The sequence below is a fragment of the Pelodiscus sinensis genome, chromosome 1, assembly GCF_052426305.1.
Source record: "Pelodiscus sinensis isolate ZL-2025 chromosome 1, ASM5242630v1, whole genome shotgun sequence".
Classification (NCBI taxonomy): domain Eukaryota; kingdom Metazoa; phylum Chordata; order Testudines; family Trionychidae; genus Pelodiscus; species Pelodiscus sinensis.
The window spans coordinates 304,035,028-304,054,528 of record NC_143052.1 but is presented as its reverse complement, the minus strand read 5'-3'; the positions used below and the strand labels follow the sequence as shown (position 1 = coordinate 304,054,528).

The 19,501-nt window shown below is 43.4% G+C and overlaps 1 protein-coding gene across 1 annotated transcript in view; it reads left to right on the top strand.

The window, feature by feature from the left end:
- LOC142824844 (maestro heat-like repeat-containing protein family member 2B) overlaps positions 1 to 16,434 on the top strand; it is a 36,758-nt gene extending 20,324 nt beyond the window's left edge. Inside the window, exons 12-23 of the mRNA XM_089777619.1 lie at positions 101 to 253; positions 1,768 to 1,890; positions 2,305 to 2,384; positions 2,844 to 2,907; positions 3,121 to 3,216; positions 4,066 to 4,170; positions 8,875 to 8,998; positions 10,390 to 10,499; positions 12,576 to 12,728; positions 13,907 to 14,061; positions 15,599 to 15,761; positions 16,205 to 16,434. Of these exons, the coding sequence (XP_089633745.1) occupies positions 101 to 253; positions 1,768 to 1,890; positions 2,305 to 2,384; positions 2,844 to 2,907; positions 3,121 to 3,216; positions 4,066 to 4,170; positions 8,875 to 8,998; positions 10,390 to 10,499; positions 12,576 to 12,728; positions 13,907 to 14,061; positions 15,599 to 15,761; positions 16,205 to 16,405 (1,527 nt within the window). The 3' untranslated portion in view covers positions 16,406 to 16,434. The remainder of the gene's footprint in view (positions 1 to 100; positions 254 to 1,767; positions 1,891 to 2,304; positions 2,385 to 2,843; positions 2,908 to 3,120; positions 3,217 to 4,065; positions 4,171 to 8,874; positions 8,999 to 10,389; positions 10,500 to 12,575; positions 12,729 to 13,906; positions 14,062 to 15,598; positions 15,762 to 16,204) is intronic.
- Positions 16,435 to 19,501: the final 3,067 nt, after the last annotated feature.

Below are 19,501 nucleotides of genomic sequence, written 5' to 3'. Positions count from 1 at the left end.
TATCGCTGCCAAAAGCAATTCCTCAGTCAGCAACAGATCAGAATGACAAGGCAAAATGAATCAGAAGTAATTGTCTCTTGTGACATTTCCAATTGTCCAGGACTACCATCATGGGAAAAGAGCCAAGACCCGCAGCACGCTGATGCTGACATACAGCAAAGTGGCTATGCATGCTCCAAAAGAGCAACTTCTGTCTCGGGTGGAGGCAGACATCACAGAGAACATCCTACACCATTATAGAACCGGTTGCCAAGTAAGAGTTTTTGCATAAGTGTTGGGGATATTACTCTGAAGTTAGATCAGTGCCTCCACTGGACCTGAGTTTACTAAGAGAGGGCTTATTTTTCTAAAAATCTCCTTTGAACAACCGTTTGTCATGTGCATCAAATCTAAAACCTTCATGGATGGAGTGTGAGCTGTAACAAATATCTTATTTGTTGCTGTTGTTTGTATTTTCTCTAGTTTTTCTGTGTTCTTCTGAAATTCTCTAGGTCACAGTTACATAGTATTTCAGATGCAGTCACACTCAGGCTGTGCAGTATAACACTCTAAGGATATGTTTACACTGTGAACCTATTTCAGGGTATCAGAAGTATCCTGAAATAGCTATTCCGCATCTTTTGAGTGCGCCCGTTATTTTGAAATCTAACGGGCTCACTATCCCAACATCCCTGTGAACCTTGTTCCACGAGGGTTAAGGGACTTTTTGGAATAGTGCTTGTATTTAGTTTATTTGCTATCACTGTTTCTTGGACTATCTACTTCCCTTTCCCCATATCTGTCTTCCTATTTGTCTGCCTGCTCATTATTTCTGCTCCTTAGATATATGGCTGTCCACTTGCCAGCCCTGATTCTGGTCTCAGTGCATAGTTCTAATCTCTCCACATCACTTTGCCATTCCATTCTACTCTGTCTAAGGCTATGTCTAGGCTGCAGTACTTTTCCGGGATCCCAGAGGTATCCCAGAAAAGCAATACCGCATCCACTTTTTGGAAAAGTGGATGCGTTCTTTCACCATCCCTGTAAACCTTGATTTATGAGGAAGGAAGGGATGGCTTGAAAGAGCAGGTTTTTCCAAATTTCGAAAAAGCCTTTTTTGAAAGAAAAGCAGAGAAAGATTTATACTTTGCGTATCTTTTTCAGACTTTGCAGTCTAGACTTAGCCTAACTGAGACTCTCATTGTCAAAAAAAGTTGATCACAAATGAACCAAGTTGACATTTTCCAGTAGTTCACAAATACAAATATTAAGAACTATGGCCCCTGATATTGTCCACTGCAACACACCCAGACTGGGCACATTTCCTACTTTTTTGGAAGAGTCAGTAATAGTGATTTCTCTCTACTTCATGTTCATTAACCAGGATATTTGTAGAATGTGCATAATGTGGCACAATAGAAATTGCTAGTAGCGGTTTTACATTTTGTTTTTCAGGTGTTGGGGATCAATGTTGCGAACAAGTTAAATTCTAAATAATCTGCCCTCGTATCTTGTGCATTTACTATGCACAAGTTTCTTGTTTAAATTGCATAAAATTTGTTTTCCCTCCCACATCAAGCAGGAGTCATGACTACTCTGTGTAAATGGACCTGGGTTTACTTGATCAACCTGGGCCTTTTCTTTTTCTGAGATGGGTGTAGAGCTGAGGTTCTCTGTCTTCTGGGGTCTGCAGACACTTCTCCTGAGACTAGATCTAATTTCTACTCTTCTGGAATCTGATTCTCTCAGTTTCTCACCCACATCCTCTTGTTTTTCCTGGAAATGTAGGACATGGACCTGAAATCAACCCTCATCCAGAATGCAACAGAGATTAGCTGTGCAGTTTTGAAGACTGGAGACTCCCAGGCATTTGAATTCTCTTACAAACTGGAGCTCCTTGATTACATGATGGTGAGTGATTAGGAACTTTGAAGCCTGAGCTACAAGGGATTTTGTTATTATGTAATGAGACTGATTGTCCGGGTAGATGTTATTCTTTCCATTGGCTGTAGCTATACTACTGCAGTGTCATGATTTACCTGCCTGGCACCCAGAATGCTGGGTCCACTGTGCTTGGCCGGGATGCTGGCATATTGTGGGCTGTAACTGGAAGGAATGGATAGTGTCTGATGAGTTGCCAGGATACAGCTTGCTGACCTGTGTATAGCAGATGTCTCTACGGTCCATTTCTGAGGCAGAGAGCCACTGAAACAGTGTCTGTTTCTTACAGGTCTGGCATAAAGCCCTGTTTCAGAAGGTGAGGGGGAGGCTTCTCTGCCTTTCAAACCCACTTCCTATTTTTATGTCTCTGTTCATGCATTTCAGGACTTCATTAAAAAGGAACCATTGGATTCCCTGGTGTCTCCAGTTCGTTACGAGGCAATGTTTGCGATTGGACAACTGTGGTAGGATATTCTATGCCATATTTCTTGGCACTGTGATGTCTTCTCATTTGTTAATTCATGAGTGTCAGGTTGGGAGCAGGCTGATGCTCACATGGTGTTTTTGTTTTGAGGGTTTGAATGCGTCATGTCTGTTTGGAGATTTGTGCTTGAAAGGCACAAGAGTGGAGGTTGTGGGGCATGCCATACTACGGAGAAGAGTTCAGGTGGGGATGGAGGTGTCTGGCTAGCTGGCAGGGGGAAGGAAGCTGGTGGATTTCTCTAAAAAGGGAATTGAAGTTTTAGCTTTACTTCTAGATGAGCAAATAATTAACAGAGGTACAAAGAGGTGCACAGCTGCAAAGTGAAGGGCTGTTTGCATTTGGGGTTCTAGATTGGGATAATCTTTATTCATTTAACCCATGTTTTACTTGGCTATGGTATTGAATCTAACACGTGACTTCTCTTTCTGTCTTCTGACAGCAAACTCAAACCATCTCTGACCCTGGAGGAAAACCGTGAGATCCTTGATCTGTGTTTTAAAAGTGTATTTCCCCTTCCTCCCTTGGAGAAGATGAAAGAGGAAGGCAAGAAACTAGAGGATACTCTGCACATAGAGGTATATGACACCAATTCCCCTCTGGCAGACTCCACTGAGATCTCTGCCCAGCAAGCACTGGGTGATAGCAGCCTCACATGGCCTCCCTGCAAAGTCATGGCTAAATTCACCTCCACCTCACTCCTTCTCTTCTGGTTTCAGTTGATGTATGAGTGCTCCTTAGAAGCCCTTAGTGAGCTAATGAAGATCCTGCTTGAGGAAGAACCAACCCCAGACTGGTTCCAGGAAATGTTTCATGTGAGTAGCCCATAGGACCAGGGTGATAATTGTTTCTTGTGTTATAGCAGGGATGATGCTCAAGCTTCTGTTGTGGAGGAATTTTCCGCAGCGGGTGAATTTTAGGGAGAAAGCATCAATTTTTTCCTGAAGTAAGTGGGAATGTGTCCCATTGAAATCCATGGGAGCTGTTCCATTTTATGCCAGTGGTGGACTGAGATCTAGTTTTTCCAGTATAGTTAACACTACATGGACAGGAAAGAAAATCATCAGTGCAGTAACCAAATTCAAGAGGACCAGTGAGAACTGATCACCTCTTGTAAAAGGAATGAATTAGTATTGAGTTAAGCTCTGTGTATGGAAACTCATTCACCAAAGACTTCCTGCTCTTCAGACATAAACAGAATAGTTTGAAGAGCTGAGGGGAGGGGACTTAGGTGCAACGTTGGTATGAAAATAAAGTTATAAAAGGAGCTGGGCTGGGGAGACTTCTCTGCTCCTCTCTGTCATTTGCCACTCAGCATGGGAGAAGCTGTCCAGGAAAGAGAACACAGCACCGGACCCCAAACTGCATGCAATGTGCTAGACAGCTGCCATCAGACAGTCTACAGAAGCCCTCACATACACAGAGCCAGACTCATCTCTCATGTAACTCCTTTGGCTTTGATGGAGTTACGTACACCAGAGGTGAATCTGGTCCCTGGGACTTGTATATACAAGGGTCTCTTTTTGGAGACATATAAATCTTTTGCTATATGGAAGTTAAATGCTTTGGAGAGGGATTTTAGTGACAATCAAACCTATTTAAAAGAAATGTTTGGGAGGGATTTTCTGGTACTAACTTTGTCCATTCTCCTGCTTTGCCAACAGCTACTAGAGACCTGGCTCAGTTCAGAGAAGGAGTGGGAGAGAGGAAGGGCCTTGCAGGCCAGTGTCTGGCTGCTAACTGCCTATCAGGAGATAGTTAATAGCACAGTGAGTATAGTTCTACTCTTCCTTGAGCTGACTTCCCCACTTAAATCAAATCTGATATTCAACGTGAATGCATGAGAAATTCTACTAGGCCTGCAGCTGGGGCCTCAAAGTGACTAAGATCCCTCTGCTTCCATAAGAGAAAGGTTTCCATAAGAGTGCTGTGACAGCACTCAGGCCAGACTGTAAGAAACAGGGCAGGCAGTTCCCCAGACGAGTGATTTTATAATTAGATTCACCAAACCAGTAAGAAAAGAGCTTCTACTCTGGTTAACAAAATACCAAACAATAGTACCCTTTAGGCATTCCAGACCTTGGTTCCCATCTAGACAACTAAGTCTAATATAATCACCAATCACAAAGGACTAGACACTTATCCTTAGGTTAATATGAATCACAGGTCTTCCCTAAATATCAGCCAATCCTTAATAACCGAATATCAGATTTGTTGTTAAAAGGAAAAAGAAGAGAGTTACAAATGGTTAAGTGATAGATATTTGTTAAAATGACTTTCACTTTTCATAGTTCAGGATCACAACCATGGTGGAATAAACGGCTGGCTTGTAAAAGTCTCTCTGGAATCATGCTAACCGGTCAACATCCAGAGTCAGTTTAGATGCAAAGGCTGTTAGTTTTTCCATGCATTTCCCAGACTATTCCAAATAATTATTTGGAAGATCTATGTCCTATGGCTTACACGTCCCCTGTTCAAAGTTTAAGCAGACTGGAGAGAGAAGATCAGTTCCATAACTTGTCTTTTATAGTTATTCTAGCCGGTTGGCAAGCCTCCTCACAGAAATTGTCGAAGCAGGATCTCTCCCTGAGAAAGAATAGGTCATGCAGATCTCCTGTCGTGCTTTGTTTTGAAGTTAATTTTCTATTTCCTATGCATACACTGGTAAATGGGTGATACCATCTGCTTTGTCAACAAAACCCTGTAGTCTAGACACAACCCTACATGCAATAACACCTTCTGTCGACAGAAATCTGTCGACAGAAGGTGTTATGCCTCGTAAAATGAGGTTTACCAGCGTCGACAAAACTGCTGAGTTCTGTCGACGTTATGTCGACAGAACTCAGCGGTAGTGTAGACGCAGGTATAGTTTTGTCGACAAAACTCAGTAGTCTAGACACACCCTTTGAAATAACATATAAGTGACTTGTCTTGATACAATTGCAGTGCCGCTTGTTAAGTTATTGTGGGTCACACATAGGTTGGCTGTGTCAGTGTCATAGATGCCTTCTTATACTCTCAGGCTGTTAAAGTTGAATTTCTATTTCTATTTAATCAGATAAGAACATAAAACATGAATGGCCATTCTGGATCCCCCAGACAAATGGTTCATGTATCCTGTCTTCTGGCAGTGGTGGGTGTTATATGCATCAGAGGGAACAAACAGAACAAGGCAATTGTTGAGTGATCTCTCCCCTGTTGTCCAGTCCCAGCCCCAGGCAGTCAGAGATATAGGGACACCCATATCATGCATCTCTGATCATCTTATATGGCTCTATCATACCCCCCTGTAAGCATCTCTTTTCTAAGATGAATGGTCCCAGTCCTTTTAACTTCTCCTTGTACGAGTTATCCCATATCCCATATCATTTTTGTTGCTTTTCTCTGAACTTTTTCCAATTATAACCTAACTTTATATAAGTTGGAGGACTACAATTGCTTGCAGTATTCAAGGTGTGGGTGTACCATGGATTTGAAACAGTGGCATGATAAGAACATAAGAACATAAGAACATAAAAACGGCCGTACTGGGTCAGACCAAAGGTCCATCTAGCCCAGTATCCTGACTACCGACAGTGGCCAGCACCAGGTGCCCCAGAGAGGGTGGACCGAAGACAGTGATCAAGCGATTTGTCTCCTGCCATCCCTCTCCAGCCTCTGACAAACAGAGGCCAAGGACACCATTTTATCCCTTGGCTAATAGCCTTTCATGCACCTAGCCTCCATGAAATTATCTAGCTTCTCTTTAAACTCTATTATAGTCCTAGCCTTCACAGCCTGATCTGGCAAGGAGTTCCACAGGTTGACTACACGCTGTGTGAAGAAGAACTTCTTTTATTAGTTTTAAACCTGCTACCCATTAATTTCATTTGGTGTCCTCTAGTTCTTCTATTTAGGGAACTAATAAATAACTTTTCTTTATCGGCCCTCTCCACACCACTCATGATTTTATAGACCTCTATCATATCCCCCCTCAGTCTCCTCTTTTCTAAACTGAAAAGTCCCAGTCGCTTTAACCTCTCCTCATATGGGACCTGTTCCAAACCCCTAATCATTTTAGTTGCCCTTTTCTGAACCCTTTCCAAGGCCAAAATATCTTTTTTGAGGTGAGGAGACCACATCTGTACACAGTATTCAAGATGTGGGCATACCATAGTTTTATACAGGGGTAGTAAGATATTCTGGGTCTTATTTTCTATCCCTTTCTTAATAATTCCCAGCATTCTATTTTCCTTTTTGACCGCTGCTGCACACTGCGTGGAAGTTTTCAGAGAACTGTCCACAATAACTCCAAGATCCCTTTCCTGATTTGTCGTAGCCAAATTAGCCCCCATCATACTGTATGTATAGTTGGGGTTATTTTTCCCGATGTGCATTACTTTACATTTATCCACATTAAATTTCATTTGCCATTTTGTTGCCCAATCACTCAGTTTGGTGAGATCTTTTTGGAGTCCCTCACAGTCTGCTTCTGTCTTGACTATCCTAAACAGTTTTGTATCATCTGCAAACTTTACCACCTCACTGCTTACCCCTTTCTCCAGATCATTTATAAATAAGTTGAAAAGGATTGGTCCCAGGACTGACCCTTGGGGTACACCACTAGTTACCCCTCTCCAATCTGAAAATTTACCATTTATTCCTACCCTTTGTTTCCTGTCATTTAACCAGTTCGCAATCCAAGAAAGGACCTTCCCTCTTATCCCTTGGCCATGTAATTTACACAAGAGCCTTTGGTGAGGGACCTTGTCAAAGGCTTTCTGAAAATCCAAGTATACTATATCTACTGGATCCCCCTTGTCTGCATGTTTGTTGACCCCTTCAAAGAACTCTAACAGATTAGTAAGACAGGATTTCCTTTTACAGAAACCATGTTGACTTTTGTCCAATAAATTATGCTCTTCTACATGCTTCACAATTTTATTCTTTACTATTGTTTCTACTAATTTGCCCGGTACTGAAGTTAGACTTACCGGTGTGTAATTTCCAGGATCGCCTCTAGAGCCCTTTTTAAATATTGGTGTCACGTTAGCTACCTTCCAGTCATTAGGTACGGAAGCCGATTTAAAGGATAGGTTACAAACTACAGATAATAGCTCACCAATTTCCCATTTGAGTTCTTTTAGAACCCTTGGATGAATGCCATCTGGTCCCGGAGATTTGTTAACATTAAGTTTTTCTATTTGTTCCAAAACCTCCTCTAAAGACACTTCAATCCGGGACAGTTCCTCAGATTCATCACCCACAAAGGACGGTGCAGATTCAGGAATCTCCCCAACGTCCTCAGCCGTGAAGACTGAAGCAAAGAAATCATTTAGTTTCTTCGCAATGGCTTTATCGTCCTTGATTGCTTCTTTTATAGCTCAATCATCTAGAGGACCCTCAGTTTTTTTAGCAGGCTTCCTGCTTCTAATGTACTTAAAAAACATTTTGTTATTTCTTTTTGAGTTTTTGGCTAGCTGTTCCTCAAAATCTTTTTTTGCTTTTCTTATTACATTTTTACACTTGATTTGACAGTGTTTATGTTCCTTTCTATTTATCTCACTAGGACTGGACTTCCACTTCTGAAAAGATACCTTTTTGTCCCTCACTGCTTCTTTTACATGGTGGTTAAGCCGCGGTGACTCTTTTTTAGGTCTCTTGCTATGTTTTTTAATTTGGGGTATACATTTAAGTTGGGCCCCTGTTATGGTGTCTTTAAAAAGTTTTCATGCAGCTTTCAGGGACTTTGCTCTAGTCACTGTGCCTTTTAATTTCTGTTTCACTAACCTCCTCATTTTTGTGTAATTCCCCTTTTTGAAATTAAATGCCAGGGTGCTGGACTGCTGAGGTGTTCTTCCCACCACAGGAATGTTGAATGTTATTATATTATGGTCACTATTCCCAAGCGGTCCGGTAACGGTTATATCCTGGACCTGATCCTGCACTCCACTCAGGACTAAATCGAGAATTGCCTCTCCCCTTGTGGGTTCCAAGAAGCAGTCATTTAAGCCATTGAGAAATTTTATCTCTGCTTCTCTTCCTGAGGTGACATGTATCCAGTCAATATGGCGGTAATTAAAATCCCCCATTATTATAGAGTTCTTTATTTTGGTAGCCTCTCTAATCTCCCTCAGCATTTCAATGTCAGTATCGCTGTCCTGGTCAGGTGGTCGGTAATATATCCCTACTGCTAATTTCTTATTATTTATCATATTATTATTCATCCCTTTTCCTAGTGGTTCCTAACATACCATTAGCATTTTTAAGTGCAGCTGCGTGTTGAACAGATGTTTTTAGAGGACTATCCACAATGACTCTGAGATTTTTCTTGAGTGCTACAGCTAATTTAGACCCCATCAATTTGCATGTACAATAAGGATTATGTTTTCCAATGTGCCGTACCCAGGTACAGTAATGGAGTTCACAATAAGGAAGGCAAATAATGTCCAGTATAGCCGGAGAACTTTCATTCTTCATTCTTTTTAAATTAGCCTCAGGAAACTTTTCATCAGTTTGGATATCTGATTGGGCTATTAGCACCATATACCTGTGCTTCAGTAACAACATCGCGTCAGTTGGTGGTTGACTGTATCAACTGTCTTCTCAATATACAAGGTGAGGAGACCATGAGCAGGTGTAAGTAACCCTTCACTTTCTTTCATTGTTGTAATGACCCTTTTTTCCATCTGTAATTCTTTCTGTCTTGTTAGCGACACTTATATAACAGAATAATTGGGGCCTTGTAAGTACATTGCTGGAAGAGAACTGCACAAATAATAAATAATCTGCAAATATTAGAGGGTGGGCAAAATATAGCACACAGGCCAGATCTGCCCTTCTCCCCAGAATTTCTGTCTGGAGCGCTCAGCTGATTAGCAAGCATGCCAGCAGCATGTGTTCAGCTGCCCCTCTCCGACTTGCTCCATCCTATCTGCTGCTAGTGGTGTGTGGAGGGGAGGTGAGCAGGGAGGCGTGCAGAAGTCAGGGTGACCCCTTTGCCCCTGTCATCATCTCTGCAGAGCAGAGTTTGGGGAGAGGGACACATACAATAGTGCTGCTCCAGGTGAGTAACGGAGTGCCTATCTAAAGAGGCAGTGCACTGTTTCTAAGATTTCTCTGGCAGCCAGCATGTCCCTCTCTCTCTCTCTCTCTCTCACATACACACACACACACACACACATTGTCTCACACACACTCTCTCCCCCGCCATATGCCCATATGCCCCCCCTCTGCAGAGTAGGGTGGGGAGAGGGAGATGACAGAGCAGGACAGCTTTCCTTTAAAGAGACAGTTCATGATTTAGAAGTGAGCGAAGAGCCTGGGTTTCCTACCTAAGCTTTTGGTCAGCCCCATCTCTTTTACAATGAGAGTTCAGTGGAGGAATTCTCCTCCAAATCAGAACCTCAGATCAATCTACATGAGTTCTGCTTGACTATGAGATTAGATTTAAATACTGAGAGCAGAGTGGCTACTGAAACCAGATATACAGAGAAAAAGGCTCCACACAGAATACAGTGCCTGTTTAACCCTGTATGAATCAGAATGAATCACATGCCATTACTGTTAACTTTCAGACATAGGGGCTACGTCTAGACTACATCCCTTTTTCGGAGGGATAAGGGATCTTTCGGAAAAGGCTTAATTTTCCGCAAGATCAGCATCTAGACTGGCGCTTTTCTCCGGCAAAGCTCCGTGCCGAAAAAAGCTGCAGCCATTTTTATGCTAATGAAGCGGGGGAGATTTAAATCCCCGCTTCATTAGGAATTGCGATACATCTAATTTACATCCCTTTTCCGAAAAAGGGATGTAGTCTAGACATAGCCTGACGGTAAAATTCTGACTCCATTAAAGTCAACAAGAATTTCGTCATTGGCTTTAGTGGGGCCAAAATTTCACACACAGCTGGTAATAACATACCCCATAGATCCTCCTGTATGATTATCTATGGATCAGAGGTTCAGTTTTATTAAATGTTGCCATACTTTTTCTCCTTTTCTCTATCCTAGGTCAGTGCACAAACCTGGGATCAGCAGACGAGGAGCTGAGATGTCTCCGTGAGGCACTAACAACTCCAGACCCTGAGGCTCTGTTTCAAACCTCTTGCAAAATGGCTAAGGTAACAGACACTAGGTGACTGTCCTAATGGTTGTGCACCATTCATTTTCCCTTGTCCAGAGGACTGGAAAAGGGCAAATATAGTGCCCATCTATAAAAAGGGAAATAAGAACAACCCAGGAAACTACAGACCAGTTAGTTTAACTTCTGTGCCTGGGAAGATAATGGAGCAAGTAATTAAGGAAATCGTCTGTAAACACTTGGAAAGTGGCAAGGTGATAGGGAACAGCCAGCCTGGATTTGTAAAGAACAAATCATGTCAAACCAATCTGATAGTTTTCTTTGATAGGATAACGAGTCTTGTGGATAAGGGAGAAGTGGTGGATGTGCTATACCTAGACTTTAGTAAGGCATTTGATACAGTCTCGCATGATATTCTTATCAATAAACTAGGTAAATACAACTTAGATGGGGCTACTATAAGGTGGGTGCATAACTGGCTGGATAACCATACTCAGAGAGTAGTTATTAATGGTTCACAATCCTGCTGGAAAGGCATAACAAGTGGGGTTCCACAGGGGTCTGTTTTGGGACTGGCTTTGTTCAATATCTTCATCAACGATTTAGATATTGGTATAGAAAGTACGCTTATTAAGTTTGCAGACGATACCAAGCTGGGAGGGGTTGCGACTAATCTGCAGGATAGGGTCATAATTCAAAATGACTTGGACAAATTGGAGAAATGGTCTGAGGTAAATAGGATGAAGTTTAAGACAAATGCCAAGTTCTCCACTTAGGAAGGAACAATCAGTTTCATAAATACAGAATGGGAAGCGACTGTCTGGGAAGGAGTACGGCAGAAAGAGATCTAGGGGTTATAGTGGACCACAAGTTGAATATGAGTCAGCAGTGTGATGCCATTGCAAAGAAAGCAAACATGATTCTGGGATGCATTAACAGGGGTGTTGTGAGCAAGACATGAGAAGTCATTCTTCCGCTCTACTCTGCACTGGTTAGGCCTCAATTGGAGTATTGTGTTCAGTTCTGAGCACCGCATTTCAAGAAAGATGTGGAGAAATTGGAGAGGGTCCAGAGAAGAGCAACGAGAATGATTAAAGGTCTAGAGAACATGACCTATGAGGGAAGGCTGAAGGAATTAGGTTTGTTTAGTTTAGAAAAGAGAAGATCGAGGGGGATAGCAGTTTTCAGATATCTAAAAGGGTGCCATAAGGAGGAGGGAGAAAACTTGTTCATCTTGGCCTATGGGGATAGAACAAGAAGCAATGGGCTTAAACTGCAGCAAGGGAGATTTAGATTGGACATTAGGAAAAAGTTCCTAATTGTCAGGGTAGTCAAACACTGGAATAAATTGCCCAGGGAGGTTGTGGAATCTCCATCTCTGGAGATATTTAGGAGTAGGTTAGATAAATGTCTATCAGGGATGGTCTAGACAGTATTTGGTCCTGCCATGAGGGCAGGGGATTGGACTCGATGACCTCTCAAGGTCCCTTCCAGTCCTAGTATTCTATGATTCTATGATTGTTTTATGCTTTTGTGATGTCTTTCCACACTTGGAGCGAGCTATGGGAGTGAGGCATTCGTGGGTAATCAGTAACATGCTTTTCATAGATATATGCTATGAATGCCATGTAAAAAACAGATTCCAGACAGTTGCATGAACATGCCCATGCATGTGCGCGCGCACATCCATCCATCCATCCAGGGGGAAAATATGTGAGCGGGACATCAAGCTGAGAAACCAGTCTTGTCACCTTGTGTGTTTACCTGAACCTATATTTGTGTGCATGCATCTCTTTGCATATTTTTATATTTTGTGAAAAGATGTCATGTACATCATAGAATATAAACTGGAAATTTACATCCTGTTTGTCCCATACAATGTTGTGCTAACTGTATAACCTAAGATCTAACCTGATATTATTAGTGTAGAATAGAGATGTGGTAGCTAGAAAGATTACAGAGAAAATTTTAATTGCAACTGCCTTGCCAGATATGAGCCCAATTAGCAATTTGCTGATGAATACATTATTTTCCTATACAGCTCTTAGGCCTCCTTTCTTAAAAGTACTGGAGCCGACTATCATTGCAATCTTTCCTGTTTTTGATCTGTCCACAGGTGGTTAGTAAGTACTTTCCCTCTGACCAAGCCACAGATTTTATTGAGGCCATACTGGATGGTATGCTGTCTGCTAGCCCCTCCTGTGCCACAGCAGCCGGTCTGTGGATGAAAATCATCCTGAAGGAGTGTGGAAGTGCCATGCTGGATGAGGTAAAATAGAAGCTGGAGAGGTTTTTCTGGCTAACCTGCAGGCTTTCAGGTCTTTGCCATCATTTGCAGTGAATACAAGTCTTGCTGTTTCTCCCCCTGGGATTGGAAGGTAATTCCATCTGTGTTCCTATCCTGAGTCAGGCAATGAGGGAATCAACAGCAGAAGACAGAGATAATCTAACGATACATCTGCACTAGCTCGTTAGTTCGAGCTGGGTAGGGTAATGAGGGCAAGCGGAGTTGCAAATGAAGCCCGAGATTTAAATATCCCGGGCTTCCTTTGCATGTTCCCTGGCGCCACCATTTTTAAATCCCCCTTAGTCCGAACTCCGTGCCCGCGGCTACATGCGGCATGGACTAGGTAGTTCAAATTAAAGATCCTAATTCGAACTACCGTTACCCCTCATGGAATTAGGATCTTTAATTAGAACTACCTACTCCATGCCTTGTGTAGCCGCAGGCACTGTGTTCGGATTAAGGGGGTTTTAAAATGGCAGCACCCGGGAACATGCAAATGAAGCCCGGGATATTTAAATCCTGGGCTTCATTTGCAACTCTGCTTGCCCTCATTACCCTACCTAGCTCGAACTAACAAGCTAGTGTAGCCGTACCCCAAGTGAAAAGGAAGATGCTTGATTATTTGTCTATCTTGTTGTCACAGTTTCCAGCCATGAAAGGCTTGGAAAAATTAGACTCCGAGTAAAATGCAAAAAGAGAATATCCGGCCCCAAGAGACAAGCTAAGTGAACTACATCTTAGGGCCTCTGATAATGAGGGGTCTCTAAAAATACCCCAAAATTGCTAGTTTTTACTTGCCTCTTTGCCTATGTACAGATAGATAGATAGATAGATAGATAGATAACTTTATTATTTCTATTTTCATTGTCATTTCTGTTAGAATAATACATGTTGTTTTGGAAATGCAGTGAGGCCTCTTTAACTTGACATAGCTTAGGGCCTCAGCATGTTTTAACCCGGTGTTACAGCCAGGTATGGGCAGTGATATGTATAATTTTTGTGGGTTAAATCTATGCAGCCATGTCTAAATACTTGTTTTTTGAAGGGAGGATTTTCTACAAGAACAGCAAATTGCTAAACGACTAAATAAACGTTTTGGTTCTGCAGAATGAATGGAGAGAATGGAAAAAGGACATTTTTTCTGGTTTTATTCTGTCCAGGTGCCAGATATCCTGAGTATAATATATATACATATGCCTACCATCGAGCAGGGTAGCTTGAGGCAGTTCCTGGTGGAGTCAGTGTCCATTCTTGCTCACCATCACCTAGAGGCAGTGATCTTCAGCCTCCTCATCAAACATCTGCCGATGGACAGGTATATACTGCTCCTTACAGTGTTCATTTTGGTAACCATGGATCCCACGGCTTCACTGGAAGATGTAAGGCTTCATTTAAGCCACAGACAGTTTGAGATCATTCCTAAAGGTTAATAGCTTGGGTCTTTCTGCAGAAAGGTCCAAGACCATGTCAAGGTGGGTGCAGGGAGAAATTAAGTGTCATTCTGTTTCCATTAATTAATAGTTGCTTTGGCATCCTAAAGACTTCCCTTTACTGGCATCACTGGAGTGGATTTTTGCCTCTCCAGACCCCTGAACTAACATCACCCTGGAAATTGCCAGTGACTGTTCATTTTCTGGTAGCATGAAAGCTTCAAATCCAAATTCCTGGCTGATTAGCAAGGATAGGGCACCAGGCTTTTGGTATCAGCAAGGGCATGGCTGCTGGAATGGAGTTGTCATTCTTGGTACTTAAAGACAGGGCGGTAAGCATATCTATCATTTCATTCAAACATCCCTAGCTGAATTATCAGTCATCAGTGCTGGAATCTAAGAACATAAGAACGGCTGTAGTGGGTCAGACCAAATGTCCATCTAGCCCAGGATCCTGTCTTCAGACAGTGGCCAATGCCAGGTGCCCCATAGGGAGTGAACAGAACATGCCCATTCTGGCAAATAGAGGCCAGGGAATGCCATTTGTGAAGAGGTCATGGGCTAGCCACAAATATTTGTTCTCATAGTTGTACATCCAGTTAGTAGGAAGATCATTTTTCTTTCTTCAACTTGTCTCCCAGGCCCTGATCTTTGGGCATCATATGCTCATGATTCCATATCTACTGAGAAGTAGGAAAACAGGAACTGTGATTAGAGCTCTGTGTCCTTTCCTTCTGAAGTCTAGCATTAATGGTTATGGTGCAGTAAGACTAGGGTTGTGTCTATACAGCACCCTAAACTTGAAATAAGATGCACAATTTGCACTCCGCAAATTGCGTATCATATTTTGCATAGCCTATTTTGAAATGTGGCGCTTCTACACAGCACCAAATGTCGAAATAATGTGCTATTTCAAGCCATCCCTTATCCCTCATGCAACAAAGTTTATTGGGATGGCAAAATAGTGTGCCCATTATTTTGAAAAATATTTCAAAATAACGGGCTGCTTGTGTAAATGTGGGGTAGCTATTTCAGGATACCTCCAGGATCCCAAAACAGTCATGCACTGTAGAAATGTAACCTGAAATGTAACTTAACTTAGTTCTGTAACTAGAAACTCAATATGTAAAACATGAGGACCATATAAGGAGGACAGCACTCTGAACTTGCTCATCATAGGGAGGGCTTGACAAATAATACAATCTACTCACCCATGGCGTGTAGATTGTAACCTGGAAGAGCCAGGTTCGGGCGACCTGTGCATGCGCAGAACGATCTGTGCATGCACAGATCGCCGGACAGCGCGGTTGGTGAGCCCTGATCATAGTCAAGGAGAAAATTTGTTCTTTACTTGAATATGATGCATATAGTCAGAGCCACAAAAGTCTCCAGGGGTCACATATAACTTATGTTAAATTGCAGTGACACCACTGAGCTGTGGAGATCTCTGGGGACAGATCCCTTGCTCGCCCCTCAAGTCCTGAAGGTCCTAATAGAAAAAATAAAGACTCCAACAAGTCAAGAAGGAAGGATGACCTCAGAGACAGAAACCGACCTGCATTTAGCAGCTGCTGAACCTCTCATAGTAAGTTAGACGACAGACATGTATTTCTCTGCCTTGTGACAAACATGCTGATGGAAAGCTAGATGAGTGGTATAATATTGTCATATGGGCACTTCTTTTCTGAAGTACTGTTTCCTGGATTCCAGCTGTGCTTTCTGTGGAACAACAGATGACAGATTTAGAGCATGTGGCTGATTCACTTAATACTATCTGGCAATTAGAAAGTCTTTGAATCAGATTTCTTACAGTGCTTTGCAGATGTTTTGTACAACTCACAACATGCTTTGATAGGTCGTACACATTTTTACAGCTATGGGACGCTAAGGCACACATGGAGTGAATTGCTCTCGGTCATTCATCAAGTTAGTGACAGGAGTGAGAATTTAGTCCAGCAGGTATCAGAAGGGGAGAGAGTGTGATAGTGTTAGGAAGAGACCTCTTCTTTTACCATGCTCTCCTTTCAGGCAACATGTGCCATCTTTGAAGTGGTGTCAGCATTGCAGCTGAGCAAAACTGTGCAGGAGCTGTTCCCGGAGTTGTTTACTGTTCTCCTGCAGCAGATCAGCCAAACTCTAGGACAAAAGATGCCTTTGCCCAGGATGAGCAGCCGAAGGAGGTTATTCAGAAAAGGACAACAACTATGTGAGGGCAACCCTTGCAGGTAATTAGAAGAAAGGGAGCAAAACAAAGAGAATCTCAGTCCATTTGTGTGACACTCCCCAGTAGTTCTCAGGGTTATGAGGCACCTTACCATCACCTGCTTTTAATATGAGAAAATCTTGTTTGTGCTTGCTATAGGTCAGTTCCCTGAAACCACCAACCTCTGGCAACACAAACACTACTATCTAGGCCTCCTCAGGCCTCAGTCTCTTTGTCCTCTCTTTCTGACTACAGCTTAGAGAATCTCTATCAATGGATTCTCCTCTAAGAGAAGTCTCCCTGCGATGTACGTGCATCTCCGCACCAATCAGCGTTCCCCCATCTCTTAGTTTAAAAACTGCTCTACGGCCTTTTAATGTTTAGTGCCAGTAGTCTGGTTCCACCCTGGTTTAGGTGGAGCCCATCCTTCCTGTATAGGCTCCCCCTCTCCCAAAAGTGTCCCCAGTTCCTGATAAATCCAAACCCCTCTTCCCTACACCATCGTCTCATCCACGCATTGAGACTCTGAAGCTTTGCCTGCCTACCTGGTCCTGCGCGTGGAACTGGAAGCATTTCCAAGAATGCCACCATAGAGGTCCTGGATTTCAGTCTCTTTCCTAGCAACCTAAATTTGGCCTCCAGGACATCTCTCCTACCCTTCCCTATGTCATTGATACCTACATGTACCACGACCACCGGCTCCTCCCCAGCACTAGACATAAGTCTATCTAGATACCTCGAGAGATCCGCAACCTTTGCACCAGGCAGTCAAGTGACCATACAGTTCTCCCGGTCATCACAAACCCAACTATCTATGTTTCTAACGATCGAATCACTCACTACTAACACCTGCCTCTTCCTAACATCTGGCATTCCCTCCCCCTCAGAGGTATCGTTGGTGCGAGAGGATACCGCAACATCCTCGGGAAGGAGGGTCCCAACTACGGGATGGTTTCCCTCTGCTCCCATTAAATTCTCTGTTCCCTTGAGACTTTCATCCTCCTTAAGAGCACTGGGACTCTCAGACTGGAGGTGGGACAGTACTACAGTGTCCTGGAAAGTCTCATCAACATAGCTCTCTACCTCTGTTAGCTCCTCCAGTTCAGCCACCCTGGCCTCCAAAGCCTGAACTCGGTCTCTGAGGGCCAGGAGCTCCTTGCAACAGGTGCACACATACGCCATTCGCCCACAGGGCAGGTAATCATACATGTTACACTCGACGTAATAAACAGGATAGCCTCCACTCTGCTGCTGGGCTTCTGTCTCCATTTTTTTATGAATAAATTTAAGTAAAAACTGGGCTTATTAAATCTCTGGAATATAGATTATTATAAAAGTTAGGTTTAAAGAAGATCAGAAGTCACTAGTGCCCTCTAAACTCCCACTCCAAAGTCCCTCTCCAAGCTCCCTGTTCGCGGACTCACAGGCTTATATAGCTCTGGTAGCCCCTCCCCCGACTGAGGCTCAGCCAATTAACATAGGCTTCTAGATTTCAAACCTTTTAGAAGCTCCTTCAAACAAACAAACAAACAAACAGACAGACAAACAGACAGACAGACAGACAGACACAGACAGACACCAAACTAAACCAAACAGAGAAACACAAGCTCAGCACACAACAAATAACCCCCCCCCCACACACACACAAACACACTCCCTTTTCATCCATCTCACACACAACAGTCTTGAGCCCCCACTCAGTAGCTTGGGAAATTCACACACCTCTGGACGCCTCTGAGAGGCAATGCTTCCCCACTTGCAAGCACAGAGTCTGAGTGTAGAAAAGAAACTTTTAATGAAAGAGAGAGAGAGAGGTCACATGGCATTAGCTTGGGAAAATACCACAGCCAGAGTTCATAACCAACCCACGAGTAACCATCCCAGCTCAAATGGATTGAGCAATGTCCTTTGCCCCTCAGGCTCACTAGTCCAACAATTTAAGGGTCCCATTCACTTACCCAAACTTTCTCCATACCCCACTTCAAACGTCCCACTTACAGCTCTGTCAGTACAGTCCCAGACACATCACCCTGATGACTCCACCCATTGAGCCTGAGGCCATGCCACCTTCGTGCTGCTCTTGTGGTCTGCTGCTCCACCAGCCGCTCTGCTGGCTGCCTGCCACTGCTCCTCTCCAGCTGCCCTGCTGGCCACCCTCTGGTCTCTCCCACCAGCCCCTCTGCTGACCGCAATTGGTCTGGCTCCAGGCCAAACCAGTGACTTCAGCTCTTAGTGATTTCAACTCTTTAGCTACCACCTAGGCTGGCAAAAAGTTTCTAGCTTCCACTGGAATAACAAAAAGACTCCTAATGGAGTCTGCTTTAGGTCTACCCTTAGAAGGCGGGGGGCGGGGGGGGGAGAGACAGGTTGAACCAGCCTTACAGCTGACACCTGGCAGGCATGAAGCAGGCTGGCTCAAGCCCTTTGTCCCCAACTCAGTTCACTCAGCTCTGGAAGGGGGAGGCTTGTTTATCTGAGACCCCTTACAATGATGGTGTCTCTCCTGCAAGCACTGGTGTCATATTTTACAGTTCCTACATTTAGGGGTAGCATGGTTTGTGACCCCACAACAGCCAAATTAGTTACAATACATCACATTCCATTCTGACAACCAGTCCTCCATGAGCCCTGGCTGAATTGGATTTATATAACCACACCCCAGATTCCTTCCCCATCCCAGCATGAAGCAGTTAATTATCATACAGGCCTGTATTTACATATCAACAGTTAATTATCTTACAGGGCTAAACAATTTGAGTGAGCATGCCCACCCCCAAAATGTGGTGTAGTCTCTCCTTTTCACTGGCTGATTGCAAGCAGTAGTTCAGCCCCTGCTTACACTTATACTTTAGAACTCAGCTCTGGAAAACATACAACACTTAGATGTATTTATAGGGAAAACAAGAACTGGTATATTATCAAAGAACAGAGATGTCAGTGATAATGAGTTAGAATACAGGCAAAAAATGGTTAGAGCCCTGCGCGAATACAAACATCTACCCCTGGACACGGAGATCTGCAGATAGACATTGGGTTCTGCACATCCACAGGGCTCTGCTCCCAAGAGCCATTGTGACCAACAGAGAGGCGCATGGCCCTGTCATGCCTGGGAACCAGTGTCC